The following is a 23,635-nucleotide window of genomic DNA, read 5'->3' as shown; positions in this document are numbered from 1 at the left end:
ATTGCGTTTTTCTGCCTGTCAGGGGTGCAGAGACGGCTGCTAGACCGATTGCATCACTGTATTAAGTCATACAGATGCTGCAAGTGAAGTAGAGGCACAAGCTAGAAGTTAAGATTCTCTGCATTTACTGACTCCACAGCAGCTGCTGTTCATAGAACTTGGCTGCTTGCATGTCTCGGTCTTGCTTGTGTGTGTTATTCTTTTGAATGCTTTTAAGATAATTACAGGAGGTCGCGGGGTCATCATGAGGCCGAAGTCTGAAAGGTGAGTCGTGACGACTGGGTGTCTTTCCTCTAGGGTCGAAACCGACAGGAAACGGGAGACGCTGCTGTGACTGTAATGAGGACGAGGTGAACTTGTTACCGTGGCTGCAGCTGAGTCAGATCAACTGTTAGCACTTAATTCAAAGTGCTGGAAAGGAAGAAGTCCAATTGACATGACTCACCTTCAGGCTTGAAGCAAGTGAATACCAGGAAGTCTCCCAGTGTCCATCAGTGACAGCATTGGATTGTTTTTTTGTGTGATCATCAGCAAGGACGGTCAAATGAGCCTCTGAGGAGTCTCTGACTGTCGCTGTGTTTTGAATGTAGATGCAAATGTGGAGCAGGTGGAACTTACTGAGTGTCTGTGCTGGTGTCAGGTGAGCAGCATAGTTGTTGATACAGAGCCGACTTTGTTGTGACGCTAAATAAACCCAATATTAGTGGGTATTTGTTTGAATAACATGTTGACTTTCCTAATACACTCACTAAAGATGATTTGATTCTAAACATTAGCAGATTTATGCTCCGCAAACACATGATAACAAGTACAGTTCACTTAAAGACACGATTAACCTCGCTGCTTTTTGCTACAACACTGATGTGAACAGCTGGAGCTGACTGAACAGTTTGTCTGCTGCTTCAGCCTCATGCCGATGTGGTGAACACCCACATGTAGGATGTATGTCGTCGTCAGGCGTAGCACAGTGTCCGTATGAGACGCTCTGTTCTGCTGTCACACCCACTAATGGTAAAAGCATCATGTTTATTTACATCCTGTTGGGATTTAACAACACTACAATTATCTGTTTTAGTCCAGAAACATTGTAAGTAGTAGATTGTGTCCTCATAGTGCCAAGATACACTACTCATGATATTATTATATTCAAATTCATAAAGGTATCCGGATGTCCAGCACGTTTGAGCTTATAAAAGTGGACTTTCTTACCAGAAATGCTGTTTCTTTACATTTTGCCTCTATGCAGGGTGCTGGGATGAGCCCACTTAGGTTGCTGCTCTGCTCTCTGCTGTTTTGAATGTGTTCGGATGTCTCTGTGTGTACGTCCAGGGCTTGTAAATTACCGCTGTTAGGCTGCTTCGGCCCATCAGGACGTCTCCGTGTAGCTGTTATTTGGATAGCCAGCTGGGCCTGAGGTCTTTATCGTTTACGTGAGGACAACTTCAAGTCGCTTGCTATTTATCTGGCAGAGATTCCTTCAATCTATAACTCATCCGTGCTGCTGTCTACAGAGTAAACAAAGCCTGATTAGGATGGTGAAAGTCTCTGCAGCGGAGACAGCGTTTTATTAGCAGCAGCACAGCTTGATAATTGCACACTTTCACAATGTCCAAGGGCCCTCTGTTGCTTCAGTGCTTCTACTATTTGTTTATGGCCCTCAAAATCAAATCCTGACCTCTGTTTGATATTGTGTGGCAGCGGAGATGGTAACTAACATTAAAAATGAAATAACAGAGGCATTGTTCATATGGGCCGTCGACACAACTTTCATATATACCTGAATTTTATTTTGGCAAGTATGTACTGTATGAAGTAGTACATAGTAATAAGCAAACATACCCACAGTCACTCATTCAGATACCCGCGCTTGGCTTTTTGTAAAATTAAAGACAAATATTATGTGTAGAAGCCGTTAACTAAATGTTAACAGAACTTTTCTCTGATAGGATTGTGAGCATAATTTATGTTCTCCATGTTCAGGTAAAGTGTGGGAAACGTCTTACATAGTCAACATTCATTACAAAAGTTTGTTAATATGAGGTAATATAGGTGTGGTAATGTGGGGGGGTGGGTGTTGTGAAAACAAGTAAATGAGACACATAAACATAAAACGTATTAAGCAACTGAATATCAACAAGCCTGTGCAAAAAAAACAAGTTTAAAGTTTTTTTCCTCTTTATTTCCTGTTGTTTGCATTTTATTAAAGTGAATATTGTTTTGTTTTTGCAGCTTTTATTGCAGTCATGACAGCGGTGGTACAGACATTTGTTTTGAAGGAGAAATTCAATTCACTTCTACTTCTGCTTTAAAAATGATGTACTTTTGTTCTCTTTACATATCTTTTAAAAAATACATATATACGTGAGAGTTTGTTGAATAAGCCTCGACTAGACATGCGCATTTAAATGCTGGTTAAATACCCGTTTAGAGGAGGGTATGTTTATGCACTTAGTAAAAAAATGATGTATTTTAGTCAGGCACTTCATTGGGCCTTGTACCCTCTCTGTAATGCGATGCCTTTGATACTTCTCTAAATGAGGGTAAAGGTCACGTTACTTCAGAAGTATTACTGTAACTGTTACTTTAAGTATTACTGTAACTGTTACTTTAAGTATTACTGTAACTGTTACTTAAGCGCTCAGACCACCGACCAATCAGCTTCTAGCGGACCCGCCCTTGTCTTGACCAAACATTTCCTGGTTATTAATGCGTTGCCACGGTGACGGCGCTGCACCGTCACCGGTTGGCAGAGCCGCTGTGACGTCACATCAACAACGGGAATTCCTCTCCCTGTAGGGACTCCGTGCGATGACAAACGCGAGCCTGCTCTCCGGGAGGAAGCGACACGCTAGGAATACACGTGAGGCGCTAAGTTCACCGTGAGTCTTTTCCGTGTTTGACTCTGAGGCTGCGCTGCGGAAAAACATGTCTGTGCGGACGCAGGAGGGACGTTTCGCTCAAATGACAAAACTTGTGTGAGAGATGCTATGATCGGCCGCTTTTCCGTTTGCATTTCCTGGTCGTAAACGCATCATCTGAGACTCGCTACTAAGGTGACCCGAACGTAAGTGTGAATGAAAACGAAAGTGTGATAAAGTAAGTGAGCGGCGCTTCACCTGCGAACGGCGATGAGAACTGTATAGATTTTTTGTTATAGTGGTGAGACGAACGGAGAAGTTACAGCAAACTAAGCAGGCAAAACAGTCGGCCACTAAAGTATACAAATAAATTAGAATATTTGAATTGCTGCTACATGACATGTTTAGGTAACACAGGAAGTGAAACTTTTTACATCTTGCATTTGTGGCTTTTTTTTTGCAGTAGTTGCTCTTGTTTACTTTATCTGCACTAGTTTCTGTTTTTGATGTTATTAATATTTGCCCAGTGATGATATGAGTGCACACTAGTTAACAGCAGCCTGAGCGATCTGTGTTGTAGTAGTTAATATACTTGTAAGTCAGAATGTGACCAGTGTATAATTAGTAGCAGTGGTAAAGGTTCACAGTCATGTTTTAAACTTCACGTGATGGAGGATCGGACCTGTTTTCACGTCTTTCTCGTGTCAACAGAGACTATTTGTTTTGGTGTGTTCCTCAGATTCAGTTATGTGACCCTGGGCCGCTCCCGCTGCTCTATCGGTGTTGTATCTCACTGTTGTCGGCTCCGGCTGCACCCCGCACTCTCTGTGGCTGACCTTGTCACGGCGCTTGGCCGCAGAAGGGCTCAGTGACAGGGTACAGACGTACGGCAGCTCCCGGGACTGCCGGCGAGTCACCTTTAAATAGATAAGCACATTATCGTGCGCCGGAGAGGGGCCGCGACCTGTCAGCGGGCGATCCCCGAGTGCGCGTAAACGGTGACTCAGCAAAACACCACCTTTCCCATGGTTGTCTGAGCTGCAGGGAGACAGGACAAGCAGATTACAGTGCTCTGCTCATTCATTTCCCTCGGAGGCCGCCGTCAACACGTGCTTTTATGATCGTCCAGCGTAGTCAAATGAATGAATGAACTTAATTCACAGCTGTAAACTTTCAGGTTGTCCAAGTTGTCGTTGTTGTTAAAACCCGACTCTCCTTCCAGAGGCCTCGCCATGTTCCCCGACGCCCTCGAAGCAGGCGATCGGCTGGAGGCCCTTGAACTGCCGGAGCTGGAGGAGGAGGACGCCGAGGCGCCGGCAGCGGCGGGGCCGAAGAGGCGAGGGCGCTACCGGCAGAGCCTGCAGCTCCTGAAGCCCTTCAGGATAACTCACAAGTAAACAAACCTGCGTTTGAGCTGAGCTGGGACCTCTCCAACAGCGAGGCAGATAAAACGGCCGCCCCCGTTAGAGAGGCGAAGGTGTAGCTTTGACGGACAGGTGTCTATTTCAACGCATTCATACAGAGAGATGTTTACGTTGGTCGCCTGTCTGATAGGTGGGAGCAGCGGGGGGCCGTGATAAGGCCTTGGAAGTTATCCCCTAGCAACAGACAGCAGCAGCTTTAAACATATGCCGGCTGATAAACCGCCCCAAACGTTTTTGTTTTTTTTCCTCGCTTCTCTCTTCGATTTCTGTGAAGCGCGTGCAAATAACTGCTCAGACACCGCGGCGGCCATGATCCACCCTCCCTCCGCTACGGCGCTACGCTAACGCGGCGCCTCCGTGGTTGCCTGCATTTGTCGACGTCTCACCCGTCTCCTGCCTTTTCCCCCCGTTTCAGGCACCAGCACCCGGTCGATAACGCCGGCCTCTTCTCCTTCCTGACGTTCCACTGGCTGTCGCCGCTGGCGCTGAAGGCCTACAGGGCGTCCAGCCTGTCTCTGGACGACGTGTGGGGGCTGTCCTACCACGAGGCCTCCGAAATCAACTGCCAAAGGTGAAGTGGTCCGCGAAGGCGGGGTCGCGTGTCTGGGCGTCCGCATCACTTGGCCCGTTTTGCCGTTTCATCCAAAGCTCCCAGTCAAGAGCCAGTCCGATGACGCTCTATATTTATCTCCTTGTTCAAAACAAACCCCATTAAAGAGCAGAACCAGCTCTGAACCGATTCTATTGACCGCCATTGTGTGCGTAGCCAAAGCCTGATATATGTTATTGCTCTGCGCCTCAGAGCCCCATTGTCCTACTAGCTACTTTAAACCACACCGTTGTACTGGGCGACATGCTCCGTCATTACAACGAACAGAGACACTGGAGCTTATTGTGAGTCACGGGCATTGTGCTGCCGAGATAAATACACTCTAGCTTTGCATCAAATTGACACACAACAATGGTCCAAACGTGTTCACGGCTTCTTCCTGTCCTCACTGTATAACCGTTAAAACATATATAGTGTACAGTCGTGATAGCGTTATAGGAGCTGGTGGGTGTGAGGCTAAGAACTCAGAGACAAACTAATATAAAGTTTGTTTGTATTTTTTTCTGGGTATTTGTTGACGTTAAGGACATACAGTATATTGCCAGAGTTAACTTTAAATATAGAAAACAGCAGACTGCACACGGACTCTTTATTACCAGCTAGTAATCATATTCTGAAATGGCTTCTTTTCTATGCGTCGTCTCTGCTTGATATTTGAAACTCTTGACTCGTGGCTTTTGTGTTGCGGTATGAACGTTCCCGCATCAAAGTCCAAAAAATTAAATTGCTAATTAACATGCGGTGAGTCTTTGGGGGAAGGTCAGGCAGTCGGACCCTCTGCCTCGTGATCCACAGGAACCTGTTCTCCCGGATTCTCACCTGACTCAGCGCCAGTGAACGCGGAACACGCAAGTCTTTCCCGGCAACGCGGGGTGCTCCGCTCTCATGAGGCCGCTAATAATAGCAGGGATTAGAGATTAGAGATTACAGGGCCCGAGTTGGGCGGTTATATCATTAACTCCCGCAGCCGCGGTGCACCGTCCCCCTGCCACGCTCATTAGCCGTCACTGCGCGTGGCCCGGCCCGTGAGAGCGGCGCCTGCGTTCGCCAGGTTGGGAGGCGCGAGCCGCAGCAACGCGGCGCCCCCGCCAAGGAACAATGACTTACAATAAGCGTATTACTGCTCGCTGAAAAGGGAGCCGAGGCTTTTCCCGCCGCTCACGCGCACCGTTGAGTCACGGCGCCGTGACTCGGCAGAACAGAACAGGCTGCTTGAGGAAGTCCAGCCTTGTATCTGGTGACAGCTGTGGGGGCCGTGAATGACTCGCTCTGTTCAAAGGCTCTGGCTCGAGGCCCGGAGCCTTTAGTGCCGCGTTCCCGTCCATGTGTAGGAACACAGACGAGCGGAGCGCAGAGCTCTCGCTCAGGGGACGGAGAGGGCGACGGTGCGCGTGAGCCCGCGCGCAGGCTTTTATGTTGTGTTTACGTAGCGGGGACGGTTACGCAACGGCGAGGACGGGCCGCGGGCGGCGGGAAAGGTGCCCTGGGATAGTTGACACGTGCTGGTGCCCAGACAGGTGTAAACCCTGAGTGTGCGCGCGCGCGCTCCGTGAATATGGGCTTTATTTGCCATTTGGCAACCGGAGCCGCTGCGACTTCACAGGCGCCTCCAAAAGCAAACAGCTCGTCTCTTTTTTCCATTTCCCGGCGTTACTCAGATCGTTAAAGGGTGCGTCGGAGTGACCCGCGCCTCCACCGGCTCGACGCGCCGTCAAAGGAGGTGCAAATTGAGTCGACCGTTCGCCGCTTCTTAATTGCTCCGTTGATGAGCGTCGGAGGCACAAAAAAAAACCCGCTTCCGCTCGCACCGATCCCTGGTTCCCGCTGTGCTCTCTGCAGCTACTGGGCCGCAATTAATTGTAATTTCTCAGATTCAATACCGTTTGACTTCAAGTAGTAATTATCAGGCTGTGTGAGAGCCTGGTTGGTTTAATGTTCTGTCTGTCTCTGATACGTTTTTAATAAAGTCATTAGGGTGTAAATTACTTTCTGCAGCTGCTCTGATGCTGCTTTATGGACTCATTAGCCATGATGCATTTGGCCAACGAGATATTTTACCCTGTTCAAGGTGTATTATACTGCAATGAAAGTGTATTAGCAGCTTTATCATGTTGGGTCATATTGTGTAATGTATCAGTCCTGTGTTAGGTCATCCCTACAGTGTTAGCACCCAAGCTGCCTTGTATAAATATTCAAACTGTTTTACAGTTCGTAGGAAAAGGTGCAAAATCCTAAAATAGTCCTGCCCTTCAAAAATGGCAAGTTTCACATCAAGTTGATCCCAGCTCTTGGTGTTTATGTGTCGGAGACAAAATGTTCGTCCATTTGTTGAGACCCATCGTTGTGTAAATGCTGTCCAGTGATGATTTTTCTGAGCTGCGCGTTCAAACAGCTCTTGTTCTGCTTCCAGACTCGAATCTCTGTGGCACGACGAGCTGAAGAGCACAGGGCGAGACGGGGCGTCGCTGAGGAGAGTGTTCTGGAGGTTCTGCCGGACCCGCGTGCTGGTGGCCGTCTTCTGCCTCCTCCTCACCATGGTGGCGTGCTTCGTCGGGCCCGTGAGTGTCGCCCCGGTCCCGTCGCCTCCTGCGTTCTGCTGATTCGGCCCGGGCGCCGCTCAGCGAAAGTCGCTGAGTCCCGAGTCTGAGTGTGTTTTCTTAAAATCGCTTCATCCCGTTTCACGCTGGTCTGGAAATTGAAATGACAGCCTAGTGGGAGATTACAAAGACTTAGATTCAAAACCCGCACTAATACCACAGATGAGCCGGTCTGTGCCAAGTCACACTTTGGATTTCATATTAGATTTCTGGGGAAAGTGTTGAGCTGGAACTCAGGGTTAATTACTAAACTTGTTTTTCTCCAGTTTTGTATAAACCGTGTTTGCTGCTTCATCACTCTCATTATTTAGCCCACTGCCTGACTCAGCGATGTTGTTAATGTTCACTCTGTGACCTTGTTTTGGCCGTGTATGATCCAGTCTATTGCCCTTGACCTGCTTCTTCACCTTCTCCTGCTATTTTACATCTCGTCTGTGCTCCTGAATTGTTTTGCCTGTGTTCACCTCATTTTTCCGCTCTCATCCTTTTCTCCACTTTGTCCTCGTTCCCCTACTCCTGCCCAGCTCCCTTCAGAGAGCTGACTCTTGCACTGAAATACAATCCTTGGATGTGATGTCCTGACTAACACACTTTTGCGACATCAGCTTTGCCAGACGATCGCTGTCATCGTTAGGGCGATGGTGCCCGTTGCCCTGAGCGTCGGAGAACTTAAAGATCTGCCGATGAAGGAGACGAAGCTCATTATTTGCGGGTTCTGTCGCTTTGTTTCGCGCTCAGCTCGGTTAATTACGTTCGTCTCCTTTCCTCCCCGTTAGGCCGTCCTGATCCGAACTCTGCTGGAGTACTCCCAGAGCTCGGAGACCCGCGTGGGCCGCGGCCTGGCTCTGGTCGCTGGGATCTTCCTGGTGGAGCTGGTGCGGTCCTGGTCGCTGGGGCTCATGTGGGCCATCAACTACCGCACTGCGGCACGCCTGCGCGCCGCCGCGCTCACGTTCGCCTTCCAGAAGATCCTCCGCCTGCGCAACACTAAAGACATCAGTCCGGGCGAGGTAGGTGGCGTCGCCCTGGAGGAAACCCGTGTCCAAATTAAATAAATCATGCCTCACTACAGGGCACCACACGCAGATCACTGCGACGGATAACATTATTTCTCTTAGACCACTGCTGCTTAATTCTCGACAAATCCCACAGCCTGAGGGAGGAGAGGCTGTCTAAGATTAGTCATTACACAGCTTAAGAGGAATCATTGTCCGAGGAGGAAAATGTGGGAATTGGGACACCTGCGTTAATATAATTGCTTTTATAGTCTTAGAGGTTAAGTTTTAGCATAGTTTTAGTTTATGATTCACTTTATGGTAACTTGTAGCTCATCCCTCTGTGCTTTCAGCTGATCAACATCTGCTCCAACGACGGCCAGCGTGTCTATGAGGCCGTGTCCGTGGGCAGCCTGCTGGCCGGGGGGCCCCTGGTGGGAGTCCTGGGCCTGTCCTACACCGTGTACTTCCTGGGCCCCACCGCCCTGGTGGGCTCATCGGTCTTCCTCATGTTCTACCCTACAATGGTACGACGCCTGCCAGAGCGTTTCTCGAAGAAGCTTAATAGAGAAATAAACCTGGGAATTTAGGTTGGCTGATCTGGGCTGAAACCTTTTAGAAAGAGTTGGTAGAATAATTAATGGTGTGTGGTTTGAATCTTGGCCACAAATAGCATTTTAAAAGCATCTACACTTCAGTCGAACCCCGAGAGCCGGAGACCCTGGTGTTTATGGGATTTATCACTGTGGCCCCACACAGTGGCCTACAGCACGGCTTATGTGACTGCGTCTGCTTTCATTTCCTCCTCTGCCACTTATTTCTCTTGTCATCATTTCCCCTGTTCCTGTCTGGACAGATGCTCGCGTCGAGGCTGACGGCGTATTTCCGCAAGAAGTGTGTGGCAGTGACTGACCGGCGCGTGAGGCTGATGAACGAGATCTTGGCCTGTATAAAGTTCATCAAGATGTACTGCTGGGAAGATGCTTTTGCGCAGAATGTTCACAGTGAGTGTTTGTCATGTCGTCAGACCCTTATTATGTGCGTTTATTAGGCTTTTTATTCCCAATACACTCAGAATAAGGGGTCACCTTATTTCCGAAACCTGTCACCGCTGCAAATTAGTTACGAAGGGGTTAGTTTATCTTCTGAAATTAGACTTACACTCCTATTAAACTGGTAAGATAACCCTGACCCTAAATCCATTTTCATTAACTTGCTCTGCCTAATTTTTCCTCATGCCACCCTCCATAATCAAGGCCAGTTTGAATGCCTTGGCTTCAAGGTTAATTTGCAAGCTGGAGGCCTTATGATACCTGGAATGACTGTCAAGGCTGCTCTACTTACCTATGAATTATCTATGGCCTTTTCTCACGAGGCCTGTGCTTTAGGTGGTGGACAGAACTCATTGTTCCTTTTTAATCATGCTTCAAATTAGCCAGGTGAGGCCTGGTTACCCCTCTCCTCTGTGATCGCTTATTGTAATGATAATTAATTGGCGCTCAGCTTAATGGCCGGCGTATGTCATCTCTTTCGGTGACCGTTGTTGTTCAACGGGTTGATCGCAGCGTTTCGCTCCAGAGCGCCTGACTTTTGCTTCGTAATTCGCACGGAGCGTCCGAAGGGAGTCCAGACGGGGCCGGCGTGTACCAACACGAGGAGGGGGTTGTTGTGTTTCACACATGCTGTGCCACTGTGGCAGAATCACAGGCGCCTTTTGTTTCTGCCCTGTGAACCGGGTTAACAAAGCAGCTCGCGTGGGCACTGGGGAGATGCGAACATGGAGGAAGGGGGGCAGGATTCGGGTATTAGGCTTGGAAAGTTGTCAAAGTTGACCAGGTTCCGAGTCCCCTCTCGTAGCCATGTACGGTCGTGAGGCTTGTGCCTATTTCTGTTCACCCACTGTGCCGGTTGGTTCACTGGAGAACCCTGAGACGTGCCCACTCAAGCCTGTCCTTTTTGCTCCTCGCTCCGCTTGTGTCTGCATTTAACCACCTCTGTCTTTCTTATCTCCTCCGCAGAAGCCCGTTCAGAGGAGAGGAGGATTCTGGAGAGGGCCGGGGTCCTCCAGAGCCTCACCATGGGCGTGTCTCCCATTGTGGTGGTGATCGCCAGCGTGTGCACTTTCACCCTGCACATGGCTCTGGGCTACGACCTCACTGCAGCCGAGGTATTTAAGGCTGTGCTTTGCTTTGATCCCACATGGAGAGTCGGGGGCAGGCTGCGCATATCTAGCGTTAGCGGCTCCTAGAACTCTGGAGAAACCAGCAGCTGCAGTTTAGCCAACATCAGTGCAACACATGCATGAACTTTAACGCGTTCTGCGGGGTTTTCAGATGAAAAAAGGCCTACAAACCTACAGTACTCGAGCAAGAAAACGTTACCGAGTTGCTGAAACGGTGAGGTGTGACTGGCTCCAGATCAGCCAGTAGGTCCACTGGGCAGATGCTGTGTTTTTCCTCCATGGTTCCAAATATATAAACGTGCGGCGAACACGCGTTGCCGCGCTCCTTTCATTTCCCCCGTCCCTCCTGGCCTAAATAACGGCAGCCATCTGTGCTCAGGCAGATTGCACCTGCCATTCAAACGTATCCAATACAGATACAATCACAGCTACCGCAATCACGCCCAGGTTTGATAAATCACCCTGGTAGAATGCTCCCGTTAAGTGGTCGCACTTTCTCCCGCCTGTTTATTGCCCACTTGGACAAAAACACCCCACTATGTGCAATTACTAAGGCAAAGGTGCAAAATCTGGTGCACTATTTCACATTTACTCTATGAAAGTTTGCAGTTATTGCAGGTTATATCAAGTTTACTCATGTTTTGTTCATACACATGTCCTCTTGCCGTGGATTGATTTATAATAGAATTATTTGATGTGATTCTTTTTGTTCAGTTGAGTCTATATTAATGTTTGGTGTTAGTTTATGCTCACCTTGAGCATTGGAGCAAATTGAATTTCATGACACCAACGGCTCCGTCTGCATCTTGCTTCCAGGCTTTCACCGTGGTGGCGCTTTTCAACTCCATGACGTTTGCCCTGAAAGTCACCCCGCTGGCTGTGAGAGCGCTGTCGGAGGGGGCTGTGGCGGTCACAAGATTTCAGGTGAGATCAGGAAAGAAGGCTGATGTGACATCTTCCTGGTCAAAATGCACATACAGTGTCTAAATGTCTAGAGCAATATGCATTCTAAGCACTTAAAATGCTCCTGCTTTTTCTGCCCACGTTGCATAATGTCATTTTTGACATATTACATTTCATGCACATGGTAGAAGTCACATGTTGGTGGGAGATAGTTTCATGGAGCCAACTAGAGCTAAGCAAACAAACACTTCTGCCTGGGATCCTCCTAACGGCTCCAGATGAGCTGTGTTTGATGTGAGCTCAAGGAATAATGAAGTAACGTTGTATTAAAGGCAAGATCAGACAGATTAGACCTCACGTCTACAGATCCTCATTCAATCACATCTGTCTTAGTATCTCATCTCATGACTGGTGTTCATACATGTGTTTTCCCGGTGCCCAAACCTGCTGTGTCCACAGAGGCTCTTCACCATGGACGACAGAGAGGCCGTTGTGGTCAAGACAGAAGATCCCAGCAACGCGGTGGAGTTCCAGGACGCGACCCTGGCTTGGGAAAAGGCGCGCGCTCCGGCTGCGAGGGCCAAGCCGGCGGCGAGGAAGCACGGCGGGATGAGGCGCGTGCTGCGACGGGAGAAGCTCAGCCTGTACATCCCCACGGAGGACGGCAAAGGAGACAAGGAGGGCCCCAACGCGCAGAGCCTCCTCACCAACATGGAGCAGGAGAGCCCCCAGAGCACCATCTCCTCCACGCAAAGCATGCGGCCGCCGCTGCACAAGACCCTGCACCGCGTGGACCTGCGCGTCAAGAAGGTAGCAGCTCCTACGTTAACGAGTCGCCGGCTCTGTTTGGGCCTGTGGAAAACCAGCGCTGTTGCTTTTCCAGGGCTCGCTGGTTGGGATCTGCGGAGGTGTCGGCAGCGGGAAGAGCTCCCTCCTCTCTGCTCTGCTCGGACAGGTTTGAATCGGCTGCTCTTTAATTGTGACCTTGGACAATGACAGCCTTCGTTCTCATGCATTCGTGTGGTGATGCGATGCAGATGACCCTGTTGGAAGGCAACGTCGCTGTGAACGGTGGCTTTGCTTACGCGTCGCAACAAGCCTGGATCCTCAACGACACCCTGAGGGAGAACATCCTGTTTGGAAACGATTACGACCAAGAGAGGTACGATCGCCTGCTTTATGCGGCTTTGAAAAGACGTGCAAATGTAGTTGTATTCCTGATCGTACGTTGTTGTTTCCTGCTCAGATATCATCATGTGTTGGAAGCCTGCTGTCTGCTCCCAGATCTCGCAGAGCTCCCATATGGAGACATGACAGAGGTATCTGTAGCAATCTATTTATCTTAACAGAGCGCTCAGCCTGCTTTTGTTCTTAGATCTGTTTTCTGAAATAACACCCACACAGTTTTAGATTATGCAGCAGATTTAGTGAGTGCAATGAGAGAGGATTTTTTGTGGAGCTTTGTTTTTCTTCCTTCTTCGCTCCAGATCGGCGAGAGAGGGGCCAACCTGAGCGGAGGCCAGCGCCAGAGAGTGAGCCTGGCCCGCGCCATCTACAGCCAGCGCGCCGTCCTCCTCCTGGACGACCCGCTGAGCGCCGTCGATGCCTGCGTCGGCTCCCACGTCTTCCACAAAGCCATTAAGGGCGCCGCCAAAGGCAGGACCGTGCTCTTTGTGACCCATCAGCTGCAGGTGAGAAGACAGTTTAAAGCCCCGAACGTCGACAGGGCGCCCGCAACGCTGACGCGCCTCCGTCGTGTGTGCCTTTTTCATTTCCAGTATCTGTCGGAGTGCGACGACATCGTCCTGATGAGGGACGGGCAGATTGCAGAACACGGCACCCATGCGCAGCTAATGAGTAAAGAGCGTGACTATGCCACCCTATTCAGCAGCATGCAACAGGAGGTGAGGCCAGAGGCACCGGGCACCGGGCCAGCTCCTTTGAATAAGGCATCTTTGCCCCACTACACAATAACATTGAACATCACAAGCTGAATAATTTATAATTGGAGGAAGGCAGGCTAGGTAGCTGGGAAATGTTAATGCATACAAGGTCTTTCATTATTTATGCATGCAGTGATTTACTGGTGCACAGTTAAACACGCTGTCAAGAAGATCTCTTTTTAATTGACTTGTGGGGTGTTTCTTTGCGGCTGCCATGATTTGTGGTGGGCTTTTAAAGCTCGCCCTCTTCCTGTACTGTACCTTCTTGTTGCCATAGAATTTGGTGAAAGAGAATTTGAAAAACAAACGCAAGCGGACGAGCGCCGACGGCGCAGACGGCGCCGGTGGCGCGGCCGTGGTCGGACCCGTAGCTGAAGGCAAGAGAGGAGGTGAGAAACGCCGTCGCCCGTCGACCGTCACGCGTGAAACGAAAGAAAAATTCACACCTGGCTTCTTTTTGCTCTTTTTTTATGATTTTCAACTTGACTTTAGAGCAACTGATGAAAGCCGAGGAGAAGGGCTCTGGTTCCGTCGCCTGGTCTGTGTATGGCGCCTACATCGAAGCAGCAGGGGGTCCACTCGTCCTCATCATCAACGTCTTCTTCTTCCTGGCCACCACGGGCAGCATAGCCTTCAGCAACTGGTGGCTGAGCCACTGGATCAGACAGGGCAGCGGGGTGAGCTCGGAGACAATCCTGCTCTACTGTAACTGATGCCTTGACTGTGTATTTAGCCCCGGAGAGGAAAATAACTATTGTGATTCCGTGAGTTGTGGCAGCCAAGTGAGCATTAATCAGATTAAAAAAGTAACAGCAGCGCGGTAAACTTAATTAAAGCTTGCGCGGAGGAGAAACGGATGTGCAGCAAAGCAGACAGGGGCTGCTTGGAATAGTAAACGTCTCGGAGCTGACTGATTCTCACGAAGCTCCGCGTGCCACAGCTGTTCTCTGTTTCATTAGAGGCTCAGCTCCGACATGGGGGAAGAATTTCATTTTTTTATTTTTTTCCGCAGCCTTTGTAATTTGTTGCTCCATCTGCCCTCAGAACACGTCGTTAATCTTGGTGAATGGAACGATGGCGAGTAACAGCATGAGACTCAACCCTCACATTAAGTACTACTCCACCGTTTATGTGGCGTCCATGGGAGTTGTCCTGCTGCTGAAGACGACGAGGGGACTGGTGTTCGTGAAGGTAAGCCAGTCACTACGGATGTTTGAAACCATATATTCTTGTGCGTCCTCCCTTTCCTTGTCTTTCTTGTCTTTCGCTCATGCTCTTGTGGTTTCAGTGCTAAATTGAAAATGCCCGCGGGCCAAATCCATTTGTCTGTCCACCGCCGCGTCTGTCTGCATGCGTGTTTGCGCTGGTTTGTCTCAGAGCTGGAAATTAAGGCACGGGGGAGGAAGGATGGATGTGTGCTCGCGCGTCAGTGGCCCTGGGTGTGCGTCCTCTTTTTTTTAGAACCTAACCCATCCTGACACCGCGTTGCAGAGGTCGGGTCCCCGCGTTAATGTGTGCCACATGAAATTGCTAATTTTTCAAACGCACTTAATCTTTTTTTACCCCTAGCTGTGATGAGATCTTTGGGAGTGTTGAATATTCCATTAATAGAATTAATTTGTTCGCTGCTGCCACATGTAATTTCAGTCCAGTCGGTGAAATGTCTCTTGCGCATTAGGTCGCGACCTTTTTGTCAGCTCCCACAAACTCACATTAAATGAAGGCTTGACAGCTTGCTGGAGGAAAAACATAACTACCCACGGTGCACATGCTTAGCATACGATGAGCCAGTTTGTGTTACTCTGCACGGAACATGTGAGCCCCGCTGAATTCATCCATTGTGTGCTTTTCTTGTGTGCTCAGAGCTCAGCACGTCAACAGACAATTTCCCTCCAACCGTTTTTTCCCGAGCCGCGATTGTTTCCATATGTCTCCAAGTTGTTTGTTTACATGTGTCACGCCTGGCGCTCAGACGCGGCTGTTGTTTGTGTTGACAGTGCACGGTGAAGGCTGCCTCCGCGCTCCACGACAAGCTGTTCCGCCGGATCCTCCGTAGCCCCATGCGGTTTTTCGACACGACGCCCCTGGGTCGCATCCTGACCCGTTTCTCCAGGGACATGGACGAGGGTAAGGCTTGATTTGTCTTGTGAAACGCTCCCCCAAGGCAGCGCTTAGCCGCTGAAGTCACCCTGGTTGACAAGGTGTGCTTCCAAGACACAGAGTGATTTGACATTGACTGTTTTTCCTAGTGAGTGGCTTCTCTAGTGTCTTTGTTCGGCGTATTGATTTGCGTTGTGCCGTGTCTCTTTTCTTTCGGTTGGTTTGTACGTTTAGTACACATTACTTTTGTGAACTAAACACAAAGATAAAGTTTAGTGTCTGACGTATGATTCCTCTCCACAGTGGATGTGCGTCTGTCTATGCAGGCCGAAATGCTGCTGCAGAACTTGACGCTGGTGCTGTTCTGCTTAATAATGGTTGGCATAGTTTTTCCGTGGTTCCTGACCTCCATCGTGCCCATGGGAGCCTTCCTCTTTATTGTCAACCGTTTGTCCAGGTTAGTTTATGCAATGTTAATGTTGTGGTTTTGACCAACGGGACGCCATAGACTTGATTTTGGCCCTTTAACAGGCTGGAAGACTTCCACAAAAGCTTTTAGGACTGTTCAGATGTGTTCTCTAACTGCTACATCTATGGCTTCCTTGATGTTTTGCTCTAAACTCTGGCTTCCTACTATGAGGAAGCTCACAGTTCATTTATAAGGTGATGTTGACAATAGCAGCTTGCCTCACCTGTAGCCATGGTTGAGAGTGATCCTACTGACCAGCAAAGGAATCTTTTTATTATTCTTTATTATTATTATTATTATTATTCTTTTTATTATTAAAGGGAATTATTTTCAATATAACCACATTATAACCACCAAAACTGTACAGATGAGCGATCACCTGCTTTAATACAGTTTGAAGTCAAACTTAATCGTACCACAACTCACTGCACTCACAGGTATAACTAAAACATAAATACTGCACCGCAGCCCAGAATAAAAACTGAACTAAAATCACTGCAAATGCAAGAGACAAAATACAAAACTAAACATTAACTACATGCACTGTACACTAGGGTCCTCTAAAACTGAACAAGAAGCACAAGACAAGACACTGGTTATAGTTATTACTTAGCTCTGACCTAGAACGAACTGTGCACAACAGGCATTAATAACTAACTAATGGCGTTGTGCTAAAAATTAACATGGCTGACATGGTACAAAAAAAGAACCAGGCACATGACTTCCATAAAACAAAAACAAAACGCCTTCATACTGTTAGAACAACAACACTCAGCAACTCGTGCAACTCCAATGGCACAGAAACAGCAGAACTGACCAGGGTTTAGGGACACATAATCCCAGGTGTGTCAAATTATAATCAGTGGCTGCACACAGGAAATGAGGAACAACAAGAGGGATGTGGACCCAAAACTCAAAAGCGCCTCTAGTGTCATAAAGGGCCAATTGCTACAGTTAATCCTTAGCTGCCGCCGTGCAGTGTGTTATCAGTCACTGATTGAATTTCTCACAGCTCCTGTTCTGTGGTAGATGTTGCAGGAGTACCTTAGATAATCTGATGACTCTGCATCATTTATGGTTTGGCAGCACTTGTGCAATAAAGGTAAATCCACCGAGGGGAGAAGCAGATCGCGGGTGTCTTGGGAAATAACCGTCTTGTTATTTCCTCCATCTGACAGATAAGAAGGAACGTGACCAGTATAATGTCTGCTGCAAAATGCGTATGAATGTTACTCAACTAGATTAAGAATGACGTACACACTAAATGTGTGATTTCAGCATTGTATCATTAAGTGTTCACCAATAGAACATTAAATATGACATGATATATGAGTTAAATTTAAGATGTGGAAAATGTGAAAGGAAACAGCTTTGGGGGGTTTTCTCTCCCCCTTCGCCTGCTGCAGACACACAACACTGCAAACCTCCATTTCCTTTGTGTCAGATGTGATGCCAGTTTGTTTCAGTTCCCTTGCATTGTCTTTCCATTTATCTTAGGATGAAACTTTGATATTGATATAGTGAACCTGCTGAAACCAGGAGGACAGGATGATTCCCACTCATTACCAAAGGTGCTGATCACCCCGAGCAATGCATTTGAAAAAAATGTATAGGCGTTACTTCAGACTGGATCTCCCCTTGAAATTTCCTATTCTAAAGCAGCCTTTATTGAATTCTGAAATGAAAGCGCCCAGGGCGTAAACATGTTTGTCTGGATCACAGCCCCAAAGCAAGGAAGTGTCATGTTCTGTCTCTCCCTTCTCCGCTTTTATGAGAAAACGAAATGATTCATGGGAGACTCGTAATTCACATGCGCCATCCATTCGTCCTGGCTCCTGAAGTAGACGGCCCTCCTTTGTCAATAAAGCGCTCTCGCCCGCAGCCTTGTGGGCAGCGAGTGCTCCGCGTCGCCCTGCGGCTGCCGAGCGCCGCCGTCGCCCGAGCACGTGATCCGACCGCTGCTGTCGGCGCCGCGGACCGCGTGGCCATTACAGCTTTAATGATGCTGCATCATTAGAGCTGCAATGCATTCTTCATTCCACAGCAGTGATTTGCTATAAAGACGTAATGTGCTCTTTCTGAGGTCTCACGCGCTGCAGAAGAGCTTGATTACTGTAAAGTCTGCATGACACGCTGTACCTGCTTTGGTTATTCAAAACGCACCAAAGCCCCTTCACGCAGGAGACATATAATATTCATGATATGTTCCCATTGAAGGCAATTTATTTAAATGTTCACTATTCTCATGCTGGAGCCTATTTGCAAACAAAATTCTGCCAATTTCATCCAAATCGGGCAAATCTGAACGGATACGTTCAAATTGCCTTAATAGGGTTTTAGTTTAAAATTTAAAAAGCACAATTAAGGCTTATTGCACTTGTGGAGTTTCTTCATATCGTGCATGAGGAGTCAGTGAAACAAGTTAAAACAACCCCATCAGGAACAATTACCAAACATTCCCTTTGTAATGATCAGATATTTTTAGGCGTTTTACATTATATCTGCTTACATGCAGGGTTCTGATTCGGGAACTGAAGCGCCTGGAGAACATCAGCCAGTCGCCGTTCACCTCTCACATCACCAGCAGCCTTCAGGGACTCTCCACCATCCACGCATATGGAAGAGGTCACGACTTCCTTCAAAGGTGAGGATAATGGTGCCTGTGAAAGATGGAGGTCATTAAACTTTCATTTCATTTCACCTCTCCTTGTGCTTCCACACATTCCTCCACAGTTGGCAAATACAACAAACCTCGTGCCCGGAGATTTGCTTCAGACCTTAGGGAGGATGCATTTCTTCCTGCGTTTGCTCCGGCTCAAATCTGTTTCTTTTCGTCAGGTATCAAGAGCTGCTGGACACCAACCAGGCCTCCAACTACCTCTTCAACTGTGCGATGCGATGGCTGGCCATTCGCCTGGACATCATCAGCATCACTCTTATCACTGCAGTGGCACTCTTCATTGTCTTCATGCACAACCAGATACCGCCAGCGTACGCGGGCTTAGCCATATCCTACGCCGTGCAGGTTCGTGGACGAACGCGGGACGTGTGAGGGTGAAACGCAGACAGTTTAAAGCTTGAGAGAGGGTTTAAAAGGGAGCAAAGCCAATATCATCGTTCATTGTCTTATTGTTAAACCATCAGCACTCTGTGCTTTAGCGTATGTCATAATCGACACAGTCATGACAGCCATGGCCGAAAATTGAAATCGATTGGCCACACTGTGAAGAAGCCGTATCAGCGAATCTGTGAATTAGTAGAAACTTGATGTGTTTACTGCTCATCTGTCGCATGTAAATATCAAGAGCTTGAGTTGTAAAGAGCAGCGTTGATCATTAACGTGCACCCCTTCTTTTCTTTGGCCCGCAGCTGAACGGCCTGTTTCAGTTCACGGTGCGGCTGCTCACAGAGACCGAAGCTCGGTTCACATCAGTTGAGAGGATCAATCATTATATAAAGGTAAAAGTCTTCATTAGAGCGTCAGTGTCGCTGGATTATCTGCCTCTTACGCGCTCACTGTACAAGGTCACATAGAGCGAGACCAGTGTGAACCACAGATGAATTCAGGGCTGTTGTTCAGACGTGTGACTGCATGTTTGCTGCGCGCATGTGATTGCGTGTGTGTGTGTGTGTGTGTGTGTGTGTGTGTGTCACGCAGCAGGAAGCAGATAGAAACCAAGGGTTTGGTCTTTACACACTCCAGAGCACATGACAGGGCTTGTGTCGCACAACAGCCGTCCAAGCACAGATATGAATACCAACCCAGCTGTTTCTCCTCTGTCTCGAGTGCAAAGAGAAGCTCAGCGAGAGAAAATCACTGCAATTCAGTTCGGGGGCTTGCACCTCCACGGAGATTTAGAGATTAACGCTAGATGCTATCGCTGTTCCTCCTCTCAGAGTGTGGAGAGCGAGGCGCCGAGGCGCAGGCTGGAGGCGGCCGCTCCTGCCCCCTCCTGGCCCCAGCGGGGAAAGATCAGCTTCCAGGATGTGCAGATGCGCTATCGCCATGATCTGCCGCTGGTGCTTAAGAGCCTGTCCTTCACCATCATGCCCGAGGAGACCATCGGCATCGTGGGCCGCACAGGTTCAGGTATGGGCGACCCCTCGCGGCGCCCGGCCGGCAGCTCTCCGAGCCCGTGTTCAGCTCCGCTGCCCGTTTGCTTCCACACACTGTTGTTCACACCGTGTCTTTCCATATGTGCTCGCAGGAAAGTCCTCCCTCGGCGTGGCTCTGTTCAGACTCGTGGAGTTGACAGGAGGCTCAGTTATAATTGACGAGATCGATATTGCGCAGATTGGCTTGGACGACCTGCGGAGAAAACTCGCCATCATTCCTCAGGAGCCCGTGCTCTTTATTGGCACCGTCAGGTAATTAGAATGTGTTTCTAATGCTTTGTTCTGCATAAAGCGGCGGAATATGACATTTACGGTGACATGCTGCATTACACGCGATCAATCTGTGTCTGTTATCCTAAAGTCCCCGGTTTTCCTGAAACGGCCTCGTTAAGTGTTTGACGTATTTGCTGTGATTGAGGCGCAGCAGCGATCTGGGCGGTGTCTGTTAGTGAGCGCGCGACCACCCCAGAGGGAAATCATAGCAAAGAAATGTAGCTGAGCAGCAAGAAGTGAAACAGTATTTGACAAGGAAATTAGATTTTTCCTGAAACTGACATATGGAGGATATATGGATGCTGTTTACCGCAGTCACAGCCAAATTCTGCATCTCATGAAATGCAATGAAATAAAATGAAATCTCAACCATGTTTTTATATTCACTAGGACTAATTTAGATCCATGGGATCAATACTCTGATGCTGAGATATGGGAAGCTCTAGAGAAGACGCATATCAAGGAAATGGTAACTGACTGCTGATCACAGATCATCTCCGACATCTTCATTGGTTGACTAGAGGGGCCTCTAACATCTGTCCTCATTCCTCCATCCGCCTTTGACCTCTCTCAGGTCAGCCAGCTGCCTCACTCGCTGCACTCAGAGGTGACGGAGAACGGAGAGAACTTCTCGGTGGGGGAGCGCCAGCTACTCTGTGTGGCCCGAGCCCTGCTGAGAAACAGCAAGGTGCTGATTGTATTATTCTGCAATTTCATATTTATATGTGGAACATTGTTTGGTATGGGGGATGATTGTGGCACCCGAAGTGAGATCTTTGTAATGCGAAAAAAACCAACCTCTCCGTTTCACACACTGTGGTGTAACACTGCCCCCTGGTGGTTTGGATAGTACCTGCATCTCATGGACTCATCTTGACCAGCTTTGAATCTGGAGTCCTGTTAGATTATATATATTGTGTTTATAATATTCTGATATCGTAGACAACTTCTTTATTTCATGGACTCTCGTGTTGTTGTTTCAAGATCCTTATACTGGATGAGGCAACAGCAGCCATCGACACTGAGACAGATCGTCTCATCCAAGACACCATTCGCAGTGCGTTTGGCAGCTGCACTACTCTCATCATCGCCCACCGCCTCAACACAGTGATGAGCTGCAACAGGGTCATGGTCATGGACAAAGGCCAGGTGTGTATGAATGTAACATGACCGCACAATCGAACAATTCGGTCCCTTGGCTCGAAGTCATTCACAACTTCAGACTGTGCTGATGTATTGTGTGAATATTGGTGAAAGATAGGCCTGTGGATATTAGTAGCAGTACAGTATATGATTGTAATAGATAGTAGACTGAGGAAATTTTTTTCCAGATATTTGCTGCCCATGTGAAATGACTTTCAATATTCACAGAAAGATAACTTTGGCTGGTTATTCTCTTTCTACACAGTTCCTCCTGTGATTTCTATATGCTGGTGGTGATTTTGTTTTATCCTCCTCATTCTCAGATTTTGGAGTTTGACAGTCCTGCTGCCCTGCTGGCAGATGAGAACTCAAGATTCAGAGCCATGATAGAAGCATCAGAAAACCAAAGCAGATAAAACATGCAGGAGCTGAGCCTTGGGCGTGAGCTCTGAGGCCACAGGTTTTCAGTGGAATACCTGAATTACACAAAAAGACAGGATTAACAAAATCCCAGAACAGTATGATAGAGGCGCATTCTTGTAATGGGTGTTTTCCAAACCAAAAAGGCAGGGATCACGTTACAGAAGGAAACATCAATCTCATTAAACACAAGATGCTGCCTGCTATAACAAACTATAGGAGAAACTCTGACACTGCACTTTATGTTTTATAAGGGCATATTTACTGTACGAACATGTGATGATTCCTTGGTGAGACTTAATTAGTTTCAGTCACTTTATTTTTGTAATCATCACCTCATGTTCAGAAACAGTTTATAAACAATATATATACATATTCATATGATCAACTCCATGATAGTAGTACTTCATAATAATAATAATAATAATATAATAAAAAAAAAATAATAAACTAGTACACTGTGACCTGTTTGAAACATGATTCAAATATTTATTGTTTTGTCTGTTGATGCGTTTAGTTGAACGATCCTATGTTATGTCAGTAAGCTGTTAAAGATGCAAAATGTGCCTAGAGCTGTTGACATTTTCAGGTTAAACAGTGGAGTTAGCCATGATTCAAACATGTTAAGCACCTTTTGAAATAAAGCTAATATTTCCTCTATATCCAAAAGCTGGAGTTTAAACTTGCACACTTGAAACCGTTGTATTGTTTTGACCAGTTGAGTAACACTGGTACTGCTGTGTGTCATTCTGTTACAATTTAGGTTTCAAACCATGGTTAATAATGTTACTTGCAACAGAGCTGAGACTTATCAACATTGCGATGTGTTCTGAAATAGAGTGTGTGATCTGGGATTGTTAAGGTCTGCCTTATAATCAAGTGTGTGCTGAACAATCATCAAGTGCAATGTCATCCTATTGCATTGATTGCCTTTGTACACTTGAGAATTTAAAGTTGCAATATCTATTTTTTGTAAAGGTTTGATTTTTATTATACAGGTTTTAATTCAATAAAGTGTTTTTCAATTTGCACATGTTGTTCTTTGACATTCACGTGTTCGAGTGTAACCATGTTACATATCATGATATTATCTATTAGTATTAGTATTATTATGTCATGGTAAAGTAAGATGCGAAAAATATTTAAAACAGTCCTTGTTGCTCTGTGAAGCTCCATGAACTGTTTTACTGCCTCCTACCTCTGGTGAATCTACAGTACATTAGTCAATATTACTGCAACATAATGCACCAGTAGTTGAAATCAAGCATAAATGCCAGGAAAGTAATAATTGTAATAAAGAGAAACCTATTGAATGAGCGCAATGCTACAGTGGGGAGATGTGGAAATTTATTTAATAAAGCCTAAGAAGGGAATTATGATTATGATCACTCTAGAAGATAATGGTTTACCATAAGTGTCATAAAGTTGTCATAGCAGCTCAGCAGCACTTTATAACTGTGACAACTACTGTAAGTATTCCTCCCTGCCTTGTGTTAACACTGCTTACATGTGTGTGCCCTAAGGCTTGATGTGTCATATGTTGCTTTGTTTACACGTTTTAGGCTTCGAGCTCCCATGTTGCGGCTGCATAATAGGATGCAT

At 47.5% G+C, this 23,635-nt stretch overlaps 1 protein-coding gene across 4 annotated transcripts; it reads left to right on the top strand.

Moving 5' to 3' along the window:
* Positions 1-124: 124 nt before the first annotated feature.
* On the top strand, positions 125-23,064 carry wu:fb13g09 (ATP-binding cassette sub-family C member 5). 4 transcript variants are annotated; one of them, XM_029165489.3, is made up of 29 exons: positions 125-264; positions 4,081-4,251; positions 4,698-4,853; positions 7,303-7,450; positions 8,266-8,499; positions 8,838-9,011; positions 9,341-9,488; positions 10,503-10,651; positions 11,483-11,590; positions 12,029-12,379; positions 12,453-12,524; positions 12,607-12,731; positions 12,816-12,888; positions 13,057-13,260; positions 13,348-13,473; positions 13,790-13,901; positions 14,005-14,189; positions 14,557-14,703; positions 15,510-15,639; positions 15,916-16,069; positions 18,597-18,725; positions 18,920-19,106; positions 19,451-19,540; positions 19,979-20,171; positions 20,290-20,449; positions 20,861-20,939; positions 21,045-21,158; positions 21,455-21,619; positions 21,937-23,064. In XM_029165489.3, the coding sequence occupies exons 1-29, from the start codon at positions 245-247 to the stop codon at positions 22,027-22,029; spliced, it is 4,197 nt and encodes a 1,398-aa protein (XP_029021322.1). In that variant the 5' UTR covers positions 125-244; the 3' UTR covers positions 22,030-23,064. The 4 variants fall into 4 exon arrangements, with proteins under 4 accessions (XP_029021322.1, XP_029021321.1, XP_029021324.1 ...); XM_029165488.2 differs by lacking the exon at positions 125-264 and adding an exon at positions 2,734-2,879; XM_029165491.3 differs by lacking the exon at positions 125-264 and adding an exon at positions 2,809-3,053.
* Positions 23,065-23,635: the final 571 nt, after the last annotated feature.

The sequence above is a fragment of the Betta splendens genome, chromosome 10 (genome assembly GCF_900634795.4).
Source record: "Betta splendens chromosome 10, fBetSpl5.4, whole genome shotgun sequence".
NCBI lineage: Eukaryota > Metazoa > Chordata > Actinopteri > Anabantiformes > Osphronemidae > Betta > Betta splendens.
Note: the sequence above shows the minus strand (reverse complement) of the source record. Positions and strands in the feature narration are given on the sequence as shown.